Here is a 20,624-nt window from a genome sequence, read left to right on the forward strand (position 1 = left end):
AAGTGTCTGACTTCAGCTCATGATCTCACCATTTGTGAGTTGGAGCCCCGTGTTGGGCTCTATGCTGATAGCTCAGAGCCTGGAGCCTGCTTTAGATTCTGTGTCTCCCTCTCTCTGCCCCTCCCCTGCTCGCAGACTGTCTCTCTCTCTCTCTCTCTCTCAAAAATAAATAAACATTAAAAAAAAAAAAGATTCTCAAATTTGTTATTTTCCAATTTATTTCATGTTTACTTCCTATTTATTTGTTAGGTTAAAGCTCCTTGAAGGTAAAGGCCTATCTTCCAGTTCTTACAAGATCTTTCACTGAGAAATAGTCACCGGGGACATTCAATTAATACTAAAAATTTACTGATGTAGTAGGAAAACAAACCTCACCACTAGTAGGTTTGGTTTTTGGTGAAATATTATTTTTATTTTAATTTTTACCTTGTAACAGTCTCCTCCAGGAATAATTTCCTGAATATATACCAAGGGGCCTTCATTCCGGTTAATTCCTCCAAGGATCTTCAGACCAAGGCCCGTTTCCTTGGTAACTGTGATCATCTGAAAGGCAGGATCCCTAAGATAAAGTAAATTAGCACTCACAGGTTAGCCTAGAGGATCTATGCCCACTTTTTCTTCAAACTACTTGTTAAATCAAATTCTTAGATCTAGATAACCCCATGTACTCAGTACATACCAGTAACGACATTTAGAAAAGTATGATGATAGGAAAACAATCAAATGGATTCTGTTACCTGTAGTATTTTTTTTCTATAAAAACAAACCATAGAAGAAATTACAGCAATAGTGCTTATTTCTCTGTTGTAGAAGGAAGAAAAATACCTTCAATATATAATTTAAATATATTTAAAGGTTTATTAAAGGTAACTGAACAGATTTCCCTTTTTAGCTGGCTTCTTAGACTACACTGAGGGATCAATCCCAAAATTAAAGATTTTATTGAGTTAGGTAAGTGACTTTTTAAAAGACATGTTGGCAGTCATTTAAAGCAAAATAAATATGACCTCCATTTGAATATCAAAAAGAAAAGTTTATCTTTTTAATTTCAAAAGAGTATTTTCTGATAGAAAGCACATGCTCATCCGTAATTTCTGTCAAACGTTAAGAACAATGACATTAGAAAAGAAGGAGGGGCGCCTGAGTGGCTCAGGCAGTTAAGCATCTGATTTCAGTTAAAGTCGTGATCTTGCAGTTCATGAGTTTGAGCCCCACATTGGGCTCTGTGCTGACAGCTCAGAGCCCGCAGTCTGCTTCAGATTCAGTGTCTTCCCCTCCCTCTGCCCCTACCCCACTTGCTCTCTCTGTCTCTCAAAAAATAAATAAATACTAAAAAATTTTTTTAGAAAAAGAAAAGAAGGAACTGTCAAAAGAATTCTATAAAAGGCATACCCTCAAATTGTGTTTCTGAACACTCCAGTCAGAGCGGAGACTTTTATTGGTCAAAGAGGGCTTGAACATAGTTTCAAATAAGGCTTAGGGCTGCCTGCTTACATATGATGTAACTGGGGTTGTGCTAAGCAATATACATACACTATGCTATTCAACTTAGCATTTATACAACTCCTAAGATTATTACCCTCATTTTTCTGAAAGCACCAAAGTCTGGGAAGGTTAACTTGGTGGTCTGAGGTTATAAAGCTGGAGAACAGCAATAGAAACCCAGTTTGTGTTACTCTAGAGGCAAAATGTGGCATAAGATATGCTTCGTGGTCGTATTAAAGCCAGTGATGAATATTGGAGCTATCTTCACACATATCAAAAAAACTGAAACTGGTATTAAAAAAGGTGCCTCGTATCTTAAATATGATTACAGTTTTTAGAAAAAGCTTTCTTATCTTCTGCCACAAGAATTCTAACTATATCTTTTTTTTTTTTTATTTTTTTTTTTATTATTTTTTTTATTTTTGGGACAGAGAGAGACAGAGCATGAACAGGGGAGGGGCAGAGAGAGGGAGACATAGAATCGGAAACAGGCTCCAGGCTCTGAGCCATCAGCCCAGAGCCTGACGCGGGGCTCGAACTCACGGACCGCGAGATCGTGACCTGGCTGAAGCCGGACGCTTAACCGACTGCGCCACCCAGGCGCCCCTCTAACTATATCTTTAAGAAAGCATGTATTCAAAAGTTAAATAATAAAAAAGACAGGAGGAAAAAAATTAAAATACAAAAAAACCCCACAAAACCTTATAAGCCTTCCTGCTTTTGAATATTTTGCTCTCTACACAGGACATTGTTCAGGGTTGCATTATACAGAATTAAGCTCTGGTGTTGGATGGCCTCTCTGGTTACTAGGGCAACAGTCAATTAGCTAGAAAAAGAGGCAGAAGGGACTAGGTCCACAATGTTTCACTGTTACAGATTTCAGAAGCTCAGCCCACTTTTGATGGAATATTAGGTTATAAAGGCATAAAAGAATGAAGCCTAGAATTGAGAGAGAGGAGGGAGAGGGGGAATTAAGGTACCTCATTAGGTACCTCGTATAACCTCTTAAACCCTCCAAATGCAAATTTCCTTCAATGGGGGATACTCATAATCTCCACCATATATTAGTGCTTCAGTAAAGGATCCCTCTTTTTCTAATTGTCAACAGAATTTCTGTATTTTGTACAGCATTTACTTGCCAGGAGCTTATGTTACAACTCCCTTATGTTAAAATTTTGTATTATTTACTTTTTCTTAGCTATTAGAAATAGTTCTGCTGCTCAACTTTAATCCCAGAGAATTACAAGTTAAAACTAGGCAGAGATATTGCTATTTACTTACAAGATCAACATATAATTTAAAACTGTGACAATATACTCCAGTGACAAGGCTGTGGAAAAAGAGGTACTCTTGTACATTGTTGATGGGAATGCAAAATGGCATAACTTCTAATGAGGGAATTTGGTAAACTCTAAGTTTACCCTCTGATCCAGAAATCCCATTTCTAGGAATCTATCCCAAAGATACTCTGGCAAAAAAATACAAAATTACGTGTATACTAGGTTATTTATTTTCGCATAATTTGAAATCTTCAAAAATTGCAAATAATGGGTGTCTATCAATAAGGTGCTGGCTGAATAAACTATGGTAAATTGATAGGATAGAATACATAGTTACAAAAGGTACAAGAAAGACATTTATAGACTGATATGAAGAGACTACCAGGATATAATTTTAAAAATTTATTTATATATATATATATATATATATATATATATATATATATATATATATATTTTTTTTTTTTTTTTTTTTTTTTTTTTTAAAGGCAAGATCAAAGAGTATACATAATATGCTACCTTTTTGTTAAGAATATGCTGGTGAGTGGAAACTGGGAGGTGGAGCCTGGATGTTGGGGCCGTATTGACTCAGTCATATGATTCTTTCCCATGGCCTTGATTTTGCCTTAAGAAGTTGGACAAAACTCTCTGCTGTCCCAGAAAGTAAAACTGTTCAGCACCAGAGCATAAAGCTGTGCATGGAGCTCTCTGCACACACCACAGATGAGCCTGGCTGGTGACCCCTGGAGACCAGAACTTTCCAGTGCTCTCAGGAAGTGATGTCAGAGAAAGACATCCTGAGTTTAACCAGCCTGACATCCTTCTCCAGGGAAGACCTGTGAACCTGAGCTGAAGGGCTAATGTGCATGTGTTTACTATGAATAATAGCTTTGAGGTAAAAATATTGACTCAAGTGTGTATATATATATACACACACAAATACATATATATACATAAAACATGTGTATATATTTATATGTATATTATTTGCTTATCCAAAAAGAAGCACAGGGAAAGAACCAAAAATAAAAATGGTTATCTATAGGAAGAATGAGGGCACAGAGTGAATGAAAGACAAGAATGCCTTATTCTATGAGTTACAGGTTTGCAAAATGGCCACAAGTTCTTCCCATCGCTGTCTGTATGCCCTGTGGAATGTGACTTTACTGTTCCTTCCATTAAAAAGTAGAGTCTAGGGGTGCCTGGGTGGTTCAGTTGGTTGAGCATCTGACTTCGGCTTGGGTCATGATCTCACGGTTCGTGAGTTCGAGCCCCGTGTTGGGCTCTATGCTGACAGCTCAGAGCCTGGAGCCTGCTTCAGATTCTGTGTCTCCCTCTCTCTCTGCTCCTCTCCCACTCATGCTCTCTCTCTTTCTCCTTCAAAAAAATAAATAAAAACATTAAAAAAAAAAGTAGATTCTATATCTATACCCCTTGAATTTGGACTTGGCTATCTGAATTGCTTCAGTCAATGACAGACCAGCAAATGTAAGGGAAACAGACATTTGAAAAACACTTGGGCTTGTTGCTGGGAACCATTCCACCATCCTGTGAAAAAGCCTGAGCTAGCCTCTTGGAGAATGAGACCAGGTTCAGAGAGATAGCCATCCAGACTTTCCAGATGAGGCCCCAGAAATGTGAATGAGGCCATCCTACACTATCCGATACATACCAGAACAACCAAAGCATGAGAAAAAATAAATGCTTGCTGTTTCAAGGCAATTCGGGTGGTTTGTTACTCAGCAAAAGTTAATCTTACATTATCTTATTTTGATACTTGAATCATAAAATATTTTAAATATTCAAAATATCAGATCAAATTTTTTAAAAAGCAATTTCTATAAAGAATTATAAAAAAGAATGCAGAATTTATCCCATACATTGATTTACATTGGAAAGTAATTATTGATCAACTTCCTAATTTGCTTTAGACCAGTTAGCTGTATAAAATTTTGAACTAAAAGCTCATTAACATTCTGTATATTTCAAACTATGTGGCTCAAAACATATTACATTTAATTTAAAAATTACTTTTCAAGTAGACTGGATGATACCACAGCAGGTGTATTTTTATTCATGATTTTACCACAGGAGCCTTGGATTTAACCACTGTGTAAATGAAGATCTTGATGAAGAGTCTAGAAATTCTTCTTTTCCTAAGAATGGAGAAGTAGAAAATAAATTTTCATGCCTTAAGAGTAGTCAAATTTGATTTCAATTTTGCATAAAAACATCACATACACTTGGTATGTAAATGATATGCATTTATATAGACACGTTAGAGGTTGATAATATCTAAGAAATATAAAGACAGTTCTCCAGAGAGAGAGAGAGAGAGAGAGAGAGAGAGAGAGCGCGTTATAGGGCTATATTCACATCATTATCTGTATCTATATAAAATTGGCATTTTCTGGCAGAGATGAAAAATACAGTTAAGCTTTAGGTAACTATATAGCTTCCACCATTAATACACTTAAATCACATACTAATAAAACACTGTGACAAATATCTCTTGTGAGCACAAGGCTAGAAAGTTGTGTTTTTTTTAATGTTTATTTATTTTTTATTTTTTTAATGTTTTTATTCATTTTTGAGAGAGAGAACACTAGTTCGGGAGGGGAAGAAAGAGAGAGGGAGACACAGAATCTGAAGCAGGCTCCAGGCTCTGAGCTGTCAGCACAGATTCCAAAGCAGGGCTTGAACCCACAAACAGTGAGATCATGACCTGAACCAAAATCAGATGCTTAACCGACTGAGCCACCCAGAAGCCCCATTAATGTTTATTTATTTATTTTGGAAAGGCAGAGAGAGAGAGAGAGAGACAGAGAGAGACAGAGAGAATGCACAAGTAGGGGAGGGGCAGAAAGAGAGAGGGAGACACAGAATCACAATCAGGCTCCAGGCTCCAAGTTGTCAGCACAGAGCCTGACACAGGGCTTGAACCCATGAACCACGAGATCATGACCTAAGGCAAAGTCAGGCACTCAACCGACTGACTGAGCCACCCTGGCGCCCAGGCTAGAAAGTTTATAGTCAGAATATCTGTAAGATAATTATACAATACACTGTTGAAAAAAACAGAAATTCCTATTGTCATACCAACTATCTTGAGGTACTTCTTGTAGATCCAATATTACTCTGAATCATATCATTCCACAAGCTTCTTAAATACTTTCCTGTGAAAAGAAAAAAAAATATGCGTGTGTGTGTGTGTGTATGATTTTAATGTTTCATGTGGCTCCACTGTGAAAATTAAAAAGAATGATGCAGTTTCATTTAATTAAAAAAAGTTGTATTTGAACAGAAGTTTACCATCTCTGCATAAGAAATATGGATAAAGTACAGAACCTTAAAAGCCACTGGGAACATTTAGCACAACCCTCTTATTAAAGAAATGAATAGCTAGATTCAGAAATTGTGTGCTTTCCCCACACAAGTGAGAAATAGTGGTTGTTTTTCTAGCTAGCATTCAGACTTCAAAGACTAGAGTGTGGTGGACCTTGACATCAGATAGGCCTAGATTCCAATGTGACCTTCTTCTCCAGGCCTTAGTTTCTTCATAGGTACAGTAACTACCTTGACTGTAGTGATGGTTTTACAAATGAATGCGCATGTCAAAACTTACCAAATTCTCTCACTATAAATAGGCACTGTTTATTACAAGTCAATCATATCTTAATAAAGCTAAATTTTTAAAAACCTGATGAATCTGATTTTTATTTAAAGTTGCCAGAGGGGAAGGGCTGGTGGGGGGTGGGGGGTAGAGACTGGCAAAATGGATGAAGGGGAGTGGGAGATACAGGCTCCCAGTTATGAAATGAGCAAGAAATAAATAAATCACAGGGATGAAAAGTCCAGCATAGGGAATACGGTCAGTGATATGATAATGTTGTATGGCAATGGATGGCAGCTACACGTGTGGTGAACACAGCATAATGTACTGTTGTAGAGTCACTATGTTGTGTACCTGAAACTAATGAAACACTGTGTGTCAACTATACTTCAATAAATTTTTCTTAAATAAAATTATCTAAAAACAAAAAAAGGGGAAGCTTGACCTTGGTATATATCTTCCTTCCCTTCAGAGAGCCCACTTATAAGAGTATAAATTCATAATTTACATGAATAAATGGGAGAAGAGCCATCAGATTAAATGTTCAACAAATTTCTGGAAGACAAAAAATAGGGAGGTGATAACAGATAAAGGAAGGCTGAAGAAGCTGAAAATTAGGGCAAGCCTTCTTAAATATTTTCGAGTTTGAGCACACACAGAGAAAATCGGAATATACGTACAAAGCACCGGGGTAAATAGAGGCGGCATGCTATACCTGTGAGGAGCTACGGGAAGTCAGTAACTCAGCACACCAGTAACTGATTCAAAGCAAAATTCTGGCCTTGGAAACAGCTGGACAGAAATGCAGGGCAAAACTATCTTGCAGAATCCCACACAGGCTGAGGACTTGGGGACCCAAAGTTCTAGGAAGAGCAAAACTGAGGCAGAGAACTAAAATCAAGGGGATCATCCCAGCCCTTCACTAACCATTGAATGATGAAGAAATCACAGATTCTGCTGTAAATAATTTGAGTAGACCCTGAAGAAAGAGCCAAACACCTTCTGGGAACCTAACATAGTGTTGTTCCACTAGCCTGGGTGTTAAAATCCTGTTTCAACTTTCACAGTCCCTGTGGTAGCAAGCAACAGGAACAGGGGAAGCATGCAGATCAAAAGCAGCAGAAAAATGAAGCCAAAGTGAGTAAGATCCCCATCTAGTGGTGATTTGTCTTTACTGGACACAGGGTCCCCAGATGATGAAACATACCCACGTCTAATGGCTATGTCGCTGTTAAACTATACAACAGATTTCATATAATGTCATACTTAACAAGGCAGTTTTTTTTTTTCAACGTTTATTTATTTTTGGGACAGAGAGAGACAGAGCATGAACGGGGGAGGGGCAGAGAGAGAGGGAGACACAGAATCGGAAACAGGCTCCAGGCTCCGAGCCATCAGCCCAGAGCCCGACGCGGGGCTCGAACTCACGGACCGCGAGATCGTGACCTGGCTGAAGTCGGACGCTTAACCGACTGCGCCACCCAGGCGCCCCATCAAGGCAGTTTTAAATATTTCTATTTAAATTATTAAAATGAAATTTAAGTATTTAAATTATTTTATTCGCTTAACATGCCTGACAGTGTCCTAAGTCCTCGAGGTGAGCTTAAAAAGCACAGTCTATCTCCAGAGACAGTCAAACAGACATCAGGAGGGTGCTAAGTGCTCTGATAGTGCACACAGGGGGTTGGGGAAGCATGGGGGAAGGCCAGCCTGCCCAGAATGTTGTCATTACTGAACACCAATATGGCCAGGCACCATGTTGGAGGATTTTATACTCCTTCAAAGGAGCCCCACAAAGCAGGTATTACATATTTGTATTTACATAAATGACAGACATTTACATAAATGAAAATGTCATGCAGAAGCTATGTGACTTGTCCATGACCACAAGGTTAACCAGTTATAAACTGGAATTTGAATCCAGTTCTGTCTAGCTCCAAACCCAATATTTTTCCACTATGGCATGCTGGGAAACTGAAATTTGTAGAAAAGTGTCATTCTCTGAAAATATAGGAGTACTAACAGTAGTAATATGCTGTCTCTCTCTTATTTTTTTAAGTTCATTTATTTTGAGAGAGAGAGAGAGAGAATGGGGGAGGGGCACAGAGAGAATCCCAAGCAGGTTTCCTGCTGTCAATGCAGAGCCCAACTTGGGGCTTGAACCCACACACTGTGAGATAATGACTTGAGTGGAAATCAAGAGTCAGACACTTAACCTACTGAGCCACCCAGGTGCCCCTATGCTGTCTCTTTTATATGGAGATATTACTGCTGATTAAACTAACAGAAATGTGTTTAGTTTTATCCATCCAAACAGCGGGCTTTTTTTTTTTTAAACAAACAAGATATCTATTGTGGTTTTTTTTAAACAAACAAGATATCTATATCTATCCTTAAAGCTTAAATATCATAAAGTGCCTTTTCATTCCCTCTCTTCTATTTATTCCCTACTCCTTTCTTTCTAGAAGTTAGCAAGCCTCTCAACCAACAAGGGTTCTATAATGTTACACACACACACACACACACACACACACCCCACAACTTCACATTATTAATGAATGACACAGAAGAAAAATACTCTTATTCTTTTACTAAAAATACACCCGTTCAAGAAAAATATATTGTTTTTCTAGTTTAGTGACTCATAAGAGGGAAAATGTTAGGTCAGCAAAAGCAGAGAAAGTGGAACACTGCAGGAAAGAATCTTGTTGTAAGCAAAAAATCCACTCCAGAAATCTTAAATTAGAGCTTTACTTTGATCAAAACAGTTTTAATTCTAAACAACTAGAAACCTCATGGGGGTGCCTGGGTGGCTCAGTAGGTTAAGCATTCGACTTCAGCTCAGGTTATTGATCTTGTGGTTTGTGAGTGCGAGCCCCGTGTTGGGCTCTGTGCTGACAGCTCCAAGCCTAGAGCCTGCTTCAGATTCTGTGTCTCCCTCTCCCTCTAAACCTCCCCGCCTCTCAAGAATAAATAAACTTAAAAAAAAAAAAAAAATCTCATGAGATAAAAAATCTGCCCATGATAAATATGTGTGAATAACAGACTTAATAATTTATATTCCCAAAGAGATGGCATTCAATACTTTCTAAAACAAGTTCTTTTTACTAGACCAAAAATAAAGAAGGTAAAAAAGGATAAAAACACCTGGTAGAAAATATGGTAAATATTAACTTCATGAAATTGCAATGTTGAATGAATATTCACAATATTGATAATGAAACAGTATGTCTTTTAGTTTTTAAAAAGTTAAAAATCCCAATGAGGTGTTTGTAATGGATGTATATATCCATCCTATCTATCACCACACCATTTCCACATAACTTAAGTACCCACTGTTTTTGTTTCTTGTGAATACTGTTAGCTCCTTTATGCATAAACAAATATGAATAAATATTGATTCCTTTGCTTTTGTTTTGACTAAGAAATTAGCTACAATCAGGCACAAAGCATCCAGCTGTTCATGCTGTGCACTGTACAATCCCTGAGGGTATGGATTATAAACCCATGATATAAATAGGTTCTCTGATGTATGCAGTAGTTCTGAATGCCATAAGCATTGCTGTGCAACCTGTTAGTTGTTTGTTTGTTTTTTTTTAATGTTTACTCACTTTTGAGAGAGACAGAGTATGAGAAGGGGAAGGGCAGAGAGGGAGACACAGAATCCAAACGCTCCCCTCTTTTTTAAATTTTGTTTACTTTTTTTTTAATTAATATAGAACCTGGAATTATTTCCATATTTTTACAAAGCATCCTGATTCTTTTTTATTTTCATAGCTGCATGGCATTCCATTTTATGGAGGGACCATATTTATTTATACCCTTATTGATAGATATTTAAGTAGTTTCACATGTTTTGCTATATTATAAACATGCTGCAATGAAAACTCTATATACAGGTCACATCACATGTGCACAAATTCATCTGCATGACAAATTCACAAAAATCAGCATTTATACACACTTGATATTTTTTTTTTTTTTTCAACGTTTTATTTATTTTTGGGACAGAGAGAGACAGAGCATGAACGGGGGAGGGGCAGAGAGAGAGGGAGACACAGAATCGGAAACAGGCTCCAGGCTCTGAGCCATCAGCCCAGAGCCCGACGCGGGGCTCGAACTCACGGACCGCGAGATCGTGACCTGGCTGAAGTCGGACGCTTAACCGACTGCGCCACCCAGGCGCCCCCACACTTGATATTTTTAAATAAATTGCCAAACTGCCCTCAATCAACTGCCCTAATTTACCATCCCTCTAATAACAGTGTCTGATACCCCATGTATTATATAACTTTTGGATTTTTGACAGTCCTGTTGTAAGATCTTAAATCTGAGTGAGGCTGAACATTTTTTATGCTTAAGAACCATTTTGTATCTCACATAGTTCACATATAACTGTCTTTTTATATCTTTTGCCAATTTTTCTACTCATTGTTAGCTTTTTTCTGTCCAGTTTCTGGAGTTCATACATCCTAGGGAGACTATCCCCTCTGTCTGCACTAAGAATTGCAAATATATTTTCCTCCTTTTGTTCTTAGCTATGGATTTTTGTTGTTGTTGTCATACAAAAGCCTATGGCTAAGTTTATCAATCCTTCATGATTTGGGGATTTTAAGTCCAATGTAAGTTCTATATACTCAAGTTGTAAAGAACTCTCTCATATTTTCTTCTAGTATTTTGATGGTCTCATTTAAAAATCTTTGATCCACCTGGAATCCATCCTAGTGTACAGTGTAAGGTAGAGATCCAACTCTTATTTTCTCCCAAGATCACTCAGTTGTCTCAACCACATTATCAAATAATCCATCTTTTCCCAATGATCTGCAATTAGACCCTCACCATACATCAAAACTCATAAATGTTTGGGCCTACTTCAGGCCCATTTGTTAGCCTATCTCAGTGATGGAGGCTTTGTAATATATGTTTTATATCTGGTAAATCCAATCTTCCCTTGTTGCTTCTTTTGTTAACCGTTTTCCTGGCTATTTTTGGTTGTTTTACACATTAACTTCAAAATCTCCTTATCTCATTTAAAAAAAACAAAACAAAATAATGCCAATTGTTGGGGAATCATGTTAAATTTACAAGTTAATGGAGGAAGCATTGGTAACTATCTTTATACTGCTGAGTCTTGCTACCCAAGAACTTGGTATGTCTTTCCATTTGTTGAAATCTTTTGTGATCTTCTGTAGTGTTTCAATATGAATATAGTGTAAAGCTGTTTTCACGTGGGTCTCACATATTTTTTATTTAATTATTTTCTAGGTATTTTAATCTTTTTTGTTGTTAATTTAATGCCTTTAAAACATCTATTTATTTCGAAGTATTTAAAAAGCTAGAAAAGAACTCTAATGACATTTATTTCTTTTTCTGAAGTGAAAAGTCACTAGGGGTGAAGGGAAGAAGGATGAGGTGTGATGACAATGAAGGAGGCATGTGTGGGCTTAGTGGGTTTAATAGTAAGCCCACACAGTCCCTTCATCTCCTTCATTATCATCATCATTATCACCACCACCATCAGCAGCATCACCTAATAAGGAAGGTGATTTATCAGAAGCTATTGGTCTCAAATACATCTATGTGTCTTTGAAGATCACCAGATTGTCTGGATCAACTAATTTGGGATCTCTAGTTCATCACTGAGGGTGAGGGCTTAGGTTCTGTTATCAGCAAGGAAACAAAAGAGAAGAAAGGAGCTCAGGAAGGCTCTTAGAAGAGAACACACACTGCTAGCCTTTCCAGGCTAGCAATCTAATTGTCTTCTCAGGTTCACACGCTACATAAAGTAACCAGATTCCAGACAGCGCAATGAGAACACATAGGGCACTCCGTGATTTTATGTTCAAACAGGAAGATATGACTAAGGTCACAACTATCTAAGAAAGACATGTAAGTATGGCTTATAGCCATACTTGTAAAATATTCCTCAAAAGTGAAAATTTAGCTCAGTTAACAAACAATTATGAACAATAAGAAAAAGAGGATTAGAAAAAAAATGAAAGAGCAAACACATTATTCATGAGGAAATTTGAGGAGAAAGGATACCAGCAATGGTGGAAAATCCAAGTCCAAGGTTTGCCTACAAAAGGCAGGACACTAGGTCCCTTTAATACTCTATGGGTGGCAAGAGGTGATCCAGCAAGCACATGAAAATATTCATTAGTTCATGTATACCATCAAAGAATAGTTATATAGACAATGACAAAACATCAGAAACCACCTACATATCCAAACAGATGGCTAGTTAGATAATATACCATCTATCCACATACAATGATACTACGTAATCATCAAAGATGTTTATACAGATGAATTCCTTCATATTTGTTGATTTAGAAAGCAGTCCCCAATATGTAAGTATCTGAAAAACAACAGCAGGGTAAAAACAGAATATAAAGAATTATTTCACCTTTTCATATTACATTTATGGAAAATATACACTAAAAGGTAAACAATAATGACCAACAGTTGAAATTACTACTATTTTGTATTTACTGGTATTTTATATTTTCTTCTTTAAATTATTCTGTATTATCTGGATGTTCCACACACAGGATACATACTTTGATATATTATTTTGATAATAAAGAAAAAAATAGGGGCGCCTGGGTGGCGCAGTCGGTTAAGCGTCCGACTTCAGCCAGGTCACGATCTCGCGGTCCGTGAGTTCGAGCCCCGCGTCGGGCTCTGGACTGATGGCTCAGAGCCTGGAGCCTGTTTCCGATTCTGTGTCTCCCTCTCTCTCTGCCCCTCCCCCGTTCATGCTCTGTCTCTCTCTGTCCCAAAAAAATAAATAAACGTTAAAAAAATATTAAAAAAAAAAAAAAAAGAAAAAAATATCAAAACAGTTAATCTGGTATGAGTGCCCCTTCTTGGTATCTGATTGAAAATGAGCCCCTTCTACTTAAGTTTCCTTTAATGTCATTTTCCCTTCATGTCATGCTCTTCTTTTGTCACCATTTGCTAAGGTATCAAAAAATTCTGCAAGGTGAAAGAGAAAATAACATAGACCTGGTAGATACCAGAGAACTGGCTATACCCTTTAAATACTTTCTATAACTATTCCTTTGTAAGCAAATTGGTAAGCAGTAAAAATAAAAGACACTTTCTCCCTGCTATAGTTTTTAAAAAGAAATAAGACTTATAGCAAAGAAACTCACAGTACAAACAGTATTTAATGTTAATTTTTCCTCATATTAACCATCTCTAGTCCATTTAAACAAAAAACACTTTGGAATTCTCCTTGCACTGGTTTTATATTTACAAGTGCATTGCACTGGGAAAAGGACTGTCCTACAAGTTAAGATATCTGGGTTTGTGGGGGGCCGGGCCCCGGTGCCAGGCTGAGACTGGGTCGAGCAATGTTCCCCGTTGACTCAAGCCAACCCGGTGGTTCCCCCTCCCATTCATGTGGGGGGCCGGGCCCGGCGCCAGGCTGAGACCGGGTCAAGCAACGTTCCCTGTTGACTCAAGCCAACCCGGTGTTTCCCCCTCCCATTCCCCCACTTTCAAGGGCATACGAAAGCCTTGTCAAGGCTGAGAGAGTTAATTCCTGAAGCCTGTGGTCTGCAGGTGTTGGCAGTAATGCTACCTCCCTTTTTCTACCCCGAGTCAGATAGAAACAAACATGGGAATTGTGTTTTGCTAGCAATCTTATCAACAAGGTCTTGTGACCCATTCAGAAAGTGCACAAGAAACACAGAACTAAATGTTTTGGTGGGCAGCAATTATGTGAAACCTGTTTATTCTTAGAATGACCTAACCCATAAGAGTCTGGTTATAAAAGATTGTGTACAGCAACAATAAAGCCGTCACTTGGGCCATCAGCCCAGGGGACCCTCCTGTTCCCAAACTTTCTCTTCTCTCTTTTTTTCTTGCATTCCCCTACCCTCAGGACCCTGACCTCGGTGTTTGTCGCGCCGGCCGCGACAGGGTTTGAGTTCCATTTCTGCTGCCCACTAGCCAAGGGACTTGGAGGAGACACTGAACCACTCTGCTCCCCAGTTTCTCCATATGTAGAATGACAAGGCCATTCATAAAGTGATCTTTATTTATGTATTTTTTAAATTTTATTGGAGACAGAAAGAGAGGGAAGAAGGGAGGGGCACCGAGAGAAGGAGAGAGAGAATCCCAAGCAGGCTCTGTGCTCTGTGCTGTCAGCACAGAGCCTGATGCGGGGCTGGAGCCCACAAACTGTGAGATCAAGACCTGAGCCAAAACCAAGAGTCAGCTGCTTAACTGACTGAGCCAGCCAGGCACCCCCTCATAAAGTGATCTTTATGGTTCTTCTTTGGTTCTATGAATCACAAATTCTATTCCAGGCTTACTAAACTACAAGCCCCCACAGTTCTTTGAGGGGAGGACTTTCTTTTTAAAACATGCAGGCACCTCTAAGACTGGTCTGGGCTATGAATGGGATAGGGTAGCCGGCAATCAGGTCATTTGTAAGAAATTGAAGGGGAGGAAAAAAAGTACTTGGAGAGTGAAATTCTACATTAGGTTGTTATTTCAAGAGAAGAGGAGGGAATGATGACGCTGGTTAGCGAATAAATAATCTTGGGTGGGGGGGCACCTGGGTGGCTCAGTCGGTTAAGTGACTGACTCTTGATTTTGGCTCAGGTCATGATCTCACAGTTCATGAGTCTGAGCTCCAAGTTGGGCTCCAGGCTGATAGTGCGTAGCCTGCTTGGAATTCTCTTTCCTTCTCCCTCTGCCCCTACCTTGCTCTCTTTCTCAAAATAAATAAATAAACTTTTAAAAAAATGTTAAATAATTTTTAAAAATTTGGATTCTGTGACAGACGAGTTGGAAATGCTTACTATTCATAGATTAGCTAGAGCTAATGTTAAAATATTAACACAAATATATCATGTTGTAAAGTCAGACCTTTAGATTCAGTATTACACTTAAATAGACAAAACAAAAACAAAAACAAAAAAACGGGGTGGCAAAATGTCCTATACCTTACCACAGCCGAGATTCTTTGAGAAGCATTAGTATTTAAATAAGCCTAGGGTTATATAATCAGGAATGGCTCCCTTGCCTGGGCCAGACTACTTAATTGATCTTTTAAAAGGGGCGCCTGGGTGCATCAGTCAATAGAGTGTCCAACTCTTGACTTCCACTCAGGTCATGATCTCAGGGTTCCTGTGTTCCAAACCCGCCTTGGGCTGTACTCTGACAGCACAGAGCCTGCTTGGGATTCTCTGTCTCCCTCTCTCTTTCTGCCCTTCCCCCACTTGCTCTCTCTCTCAAAATATATAAAAATAAACTTTACAATAAAAATAACATGAGGGGTGCCTAGGGGGCTCAGTCAGTTAAGCTTCTGACTTTGGTCATGATCTCGTGGTTTACAAGTTCAAGCCCCGTGTCGGGCTCTGTGCTAACAGCTCAGAGCCTGGAGCCTGCTTCAGATTCTGTGTCTCCCTCTCTCTGCCCTCCCCTACTCGTGCTCTCTCTCTCTCTCTCTCAAAGAAAAAATAAATACTAAAAAAAAAAATTTTTAGTAACATGAAAGTTTCAGGAAATCAAGATATAAAGGCCAAGAGAGCTATTTTACTATTGTCTTTATTTTGTACCCACAGGCACTACTACCACTGCCAGTGATTTTTTTGTTTTGTTTTGTTTTCAAGAATCTAAGCAGCTCAGGAATGCTACTCATTGGCCTTGGGGGTGGACACATAGCATCTGCCTTTAACACACAGACCAACCGTGTGGGAAACACTGGAAAACTGCTTGAAAGGAGGAGTCCCAATCTTCTGGAAACATGAGATCTTCATCAGAGCAATAGCTCACTACTCTCAGAAGTTTCCTGATGCTACCAGACTGCCTTCTATTTGCTTTCATTCATGCACTCGTGCACCAAACACTTACCCAGTACAATCATGTGCACTACGCTAAGTGCTTGTGATAACACGGTGAACAAGCCACAGTCCCTGCTCTCGTGGCACTTACATTCTAGTGTTGACAGAAAAACAGTAAAAAAGGGAAACACCAAAGCAAACTGGGGATCACATACTCAAAGGTGACATGAGCAAATGTGACTGGACAGAGGAGGGCTGATTTGGACTGGGTAGTGTGGTATTCCAGCTAAGATCCAAACTGTAGGTCAGCCAGGAGAGAAACTGAGGGACAAAGTATTCCAGGAAAATGTCTTGAGGCAGCAAAATAAATCTGGGGTGTTTACAGTACACAAAGAAGTGTGGCTAGAGCACAGTGAGTATGGGGAGAGAGAAATAGGTGAAATTTAAGAAGCAGACAGGATCTAGATGACGTAGAGTCTTATGGGCTAGGACGAGGAGCTTGGAATTTTGCTTGATATTATTTCATATACCCTGACTATTATTAGGAGACCTGAATTTGCCTGTTGCCTTGTCTCTTCCCTCTCACCTCCTGAGACTGGGCTCTCTGCTTTTGCATTTTCCCTGGTTTTCTGTCTCTGCCTTTAACCCTGCTTAGCCCAGATAGGCTGATAGGACTTAAGCCTGAATTATGTCAAAATGTCATTCCATCTACTTGGGGCAAAGTGTCCTTTCAAAAGCAGGGTCTTAGACTGCACAGGTGACCTATCCATGGAGCTGGCCCTGATCTTGATAAATATTATTTGAAAAAAATGCCTTCTATAGATGAATAATTTCTGTTTCATTTCACCTGATCTGTCAATTACATAAACTTATTCAAGATCTTTTAAATGGAGTAGCTCTTCAAACTTGTGGCTTAAAGGAAGCTGCCAGGAAATAAGAAACTAGAATGTTAAGACTTACTGAGACAACTTCATGCCATCACTGTGCACAATCACTGGAAACGGTGATTACCCAGCTTATTCTCAGGCAAACTATAATTCATTCGCTCTCACTATTTATTGAAATACATTACTTTTCCTCTTTTAGGTATGAGGAAATTATTATAATAAGTAGCAACGAAATAAACAACTGTTTGCTAGGTGTTTCATATTGCCAAATGGATCTAGTAATTTTATTAGGCAAATAGCTAAGAAATGCAGCTCAGTGACTAACATATTAAGATTTAAGTAGCTATTTCCATAATTTATGTGATACATAAAAATACTAAAAAAAATGTACTTACAAATCAAAATTTTAAAATAATACATCGTTATAATCTTTAAGTCTTTGGGGAGTTTGGGTGGCTTAGTCAGCTGAAGCTCAGGTCATGATCTCGCAGTTCTTGAGTTCGAGCCCCATGTTGGGTTCTGTGCCGACAGCTTGGAGCCTGGAGCCTGCTTCAGATTCTGTGTCTCCCTCTCTCCCTCTGCCCCTCCCCCTCCCACACTCTGTCTCTCACTCTCTCAAAAATAAATAAACATTAAAAAATTAACAAAAAAAAAATCATCTTTAAGTCTTCACAAAGCCTGAAAACCAATAATCGGTTAAAATATATGACTATCAAATGGTATCTATTTTTTCCCATTTTTTCCTTCTTTTCCTACCTTCAAGCAATTTGCTCACCCTCACCCCACAAAATAGTTTGTATAACAACCAATTTTACATATTATGTAAAACTGAACATGATCATAGCTAACTAGAACACGTTCACAAGGTTTAATTACTTACTGCTAAAGAATAATATTACACATTAGAAGTGCCACGTCTGAGATGTCAGCCCAGCCCCTAATATTTTCAGTTTGTAATCAACACCTCTACCTGCAAAACACGGCTGTACTAACCTTGCCCTGAGGTGCTCCTAGTCCATTCACGGTAGAACTCATTACTTAGCATTAGTTATCATAATGATTTATGCAATATCACAAGCACACTCAGGCTCGTGAGAATTACAGCCAACACCATTTTTACTGCTATCAAGATTACTGTACCTTGGAAAGGAATAGTTTCATTTGCAATTACAAAACAAAATAATAGATGCCAAGACAAAGACACTATCACTGACATATTTATACGGTTACCTGTTGCTACATGGAAGGGGTGCCTGGAGAAAACAAAATGGTTGAAGGGAATGCATTGTTGGCTTCAATGACACCAACGTTTGCATGGGGTTTGTGTCTATGTTGTGAGAAACTTAATATATGTCAGGTCTTGTCCTGACAATGAGGTATAGGAATGAAGGTAGAGAGAGATGAAGAAGATTTTCAGACTTAATACAAGTAAATTTATAGAAGCAGAGCATCTTGAAGTTTTTGTGATGGAGGAGGAAAGAGTCAGAAGATGCTTGGATGTTACTGGCTTTGCAATTTTCTGGCCCTGTGCCTACAAGTTAAACAATTACTCATATACTCTCAAGGTGACCATCATTACTCACTGCAACTGCCTTCTAACCTGCTCTATTTCCATTTTTGCCCTCGCTCCCTTTAATCTATTCTCCACAACAGAACCAATGTGTTTTTTAAAAAATGTGAGGGGCGCCTGGGTGGCTCAGTCGGTTAAGCGTCCGACTTCAGCTCAGGTCACGATCTCGCGGTCCGCGAGTTCGAGCCCCGCGTCGGGCTCTGGGCTGATGGCTCGGAGCCTGGAGCCTGTTTCCGATTCTGTGTCTCCCTCTCTCTCTGCCCCTCCCCCGTTCATGCTGTGTCTCTCTCTGTCTCAAAAATAAATAAATGTTAAAAAAAAATTAAAAAAAATAAATAAAAATAAAAAATGTGAATCAGATCACATCACTTACATGCATCAACCTGAATTCTGCAATAGCTTCCTATGACTTTTAGAATAAAGTCCAAACCCTTGGACGTGGCTTAAAAGGCTATTATCTGGCCCCTGTATACCTGTTTTGACCTTATTTCCTACTACTTTTCTCTGTGCTCCCTATGCTGGGTACACACTGGCCTCATTTTTGCTCTTTTATTTAGCTCTTTCTTGCCTCTGGGCCTCTGTGTGACCTGGAACTGCCATTGTGCAGGTAGGTTCCTTACGATGCAGGACTAGGCTCCAATGTCACATCTTCAGAAAGACTCCACTCCCTCTTCTCATCATTATTTTTAATCACACTCTCCTATTCTATTGTCCAGCTGTACTGATTGTTATCTGAAATTCCCTCATTTATACATCTGTTACTTGATAATCTCCCAGGTCCCTCAGTAGAAAGTACACTTTATCATAAAGAAGTGATTCATGTTTGACTTTCTCTGCGCTGTAGCCTCAAGTAGGTTGAACACGGTCTGGCCCATGGAAAAATTACAAAAAATAAATTAAATGGTTTTATTAAATAAATGTTATTTAACACCAATTTTAATAAATAAATGTTATTTATTTACGTCTTAGGCTTTCGGCCTCCTCATCCATAAACGGGGGATAATCCTACCTGTGCCAGTCATTAGAAATAGAGTCTAACGTTTACTAAATTTTTACTATGTCTCAGGCACTGTGAAAGTCACTTTATACGCATATTCTTATTTACGATTATGCTTTCCATTTTACACAAAAGGCCACCACGTCTTAGGTCAAATAACTGGCCTAAGGACACAGGGCCATATTGTGACGCAGGTATGACCCTGGAGCTGCCAGAGCTCAGAACGTGGGCTTTTTACCCACTACTTTATAGTTCCTAGAAAGATGCTTCCTTCCATTACAGCAAAACTAGCCTGTGCCCTCTTGCTCCCCCCAGCTCCTACTTCGTCCGTCCCGTGGGTCAAGTGAAGAAAGGTATTACATCCCCTACGGGGTTCTTTTCCAAGATGAACATCCCCATTTCTTTCAATCCTTCCTTTTTAAAGGATCCTCGCATCTCGGTCACGCTCCTCAGGCCAAACTCGTTTGACAACGTCTTTCTGCTCCAGAACTGGTCTTTTTAACTGGGCAAGTTAAGAGGCATCAGAGAAGTGGAAGCCAATTCCCAGGGGGCGAGGAAACGCCGACGTGGGAGTGTTGTGGTGCGCTGTGGTGAAGACAGGCAGGCTTCCTGGAAGAGGTGATCCCTGAGCTCAAGTCCAGAGCAGTAAGCAGCGGCCAGCGGCTGAGGGCCGCTAGGTCGAGACAAAGGGTGGCGGACTTTAGGAAGATCAGGGACACAAGCCCAAATGGTGATGTGCCTGCACGCGGCGGAGCGCAAGGCGTTTTCCTAAAAGGAAGTTAGAATAGGCACTGGAGGGAAGCACAGTGGGAGGAACACTCAAGAAGTAAAACGCGAACTTACCCGTAATCTGGCTACCCGGCCTCCGTAGCCCGACTGCAAACGCCGCCACCTGAGGAGTCCAGTAGCCAAAGCAGCGGCAGGCTCATCCCAGATGTCGCGAGACTGAGCTGGCCTCGCGAGATCTGGCCGTTCGTGCGTGACGTCTA

The 20,624-nt window shown here is 39.3% G+C and overlaps 1 protein-coding gene across 5 annotated transcripts in view; it reads right to left on the minus strand.

The window, feature by feature from the left end:
* Positions 1-20,621, minus strand: part of STXBP4 (syntaxin binding protein 4) — a 172,786-nt gene extending 152,165 nt beyond the window's left edge. The window contains exons 1-4 of one of the 5 annotated variants that reach the window (XM_086686925.1): positions 20,479-20,569; positions 5,865-5,941; positions 4,797-4,921; positions 427-543 (exon numbers count right to left, since the gene is read on the minus strand). In XM_086686925.1, coding sequence (XP_086543051.1) covers positions 427-543 — 117 coding nt within the window. In that variant the 5' untranslated portion in view covers positions 4,797-4,921; positions 5,865-5,941; positions 20,479-20,569. Of the gene's footprint in view, positions 1-426; positions 560-4,796; positions 4,922-5,864; positions 5,942-20,478 lie in introns of all 5 variants that reach the window. The other 4 variants (XM_086686922.1, XM_086686924.1, XM_086686923.1 and 1 more) reach the window with 4 other exon arrangements.
* Between the last annotated feature and the right edge of the window lie 3 nt (positions 20,622-20,624).

The sequence above is a fragment of the Puma concolor genome, chromosome E1 (assembly GCF_028749965.1).
Source record: "Puma concolor isolate L17-30 chromosome E1, mPumCon1.1.hap2, whole genome shotgun sequence".
Taxonomy (NCBI): Eukaryota; Metazoa; Chordata; class Mammalia; order Carnivora; family Felidae; genus Puma; species Puma concolor.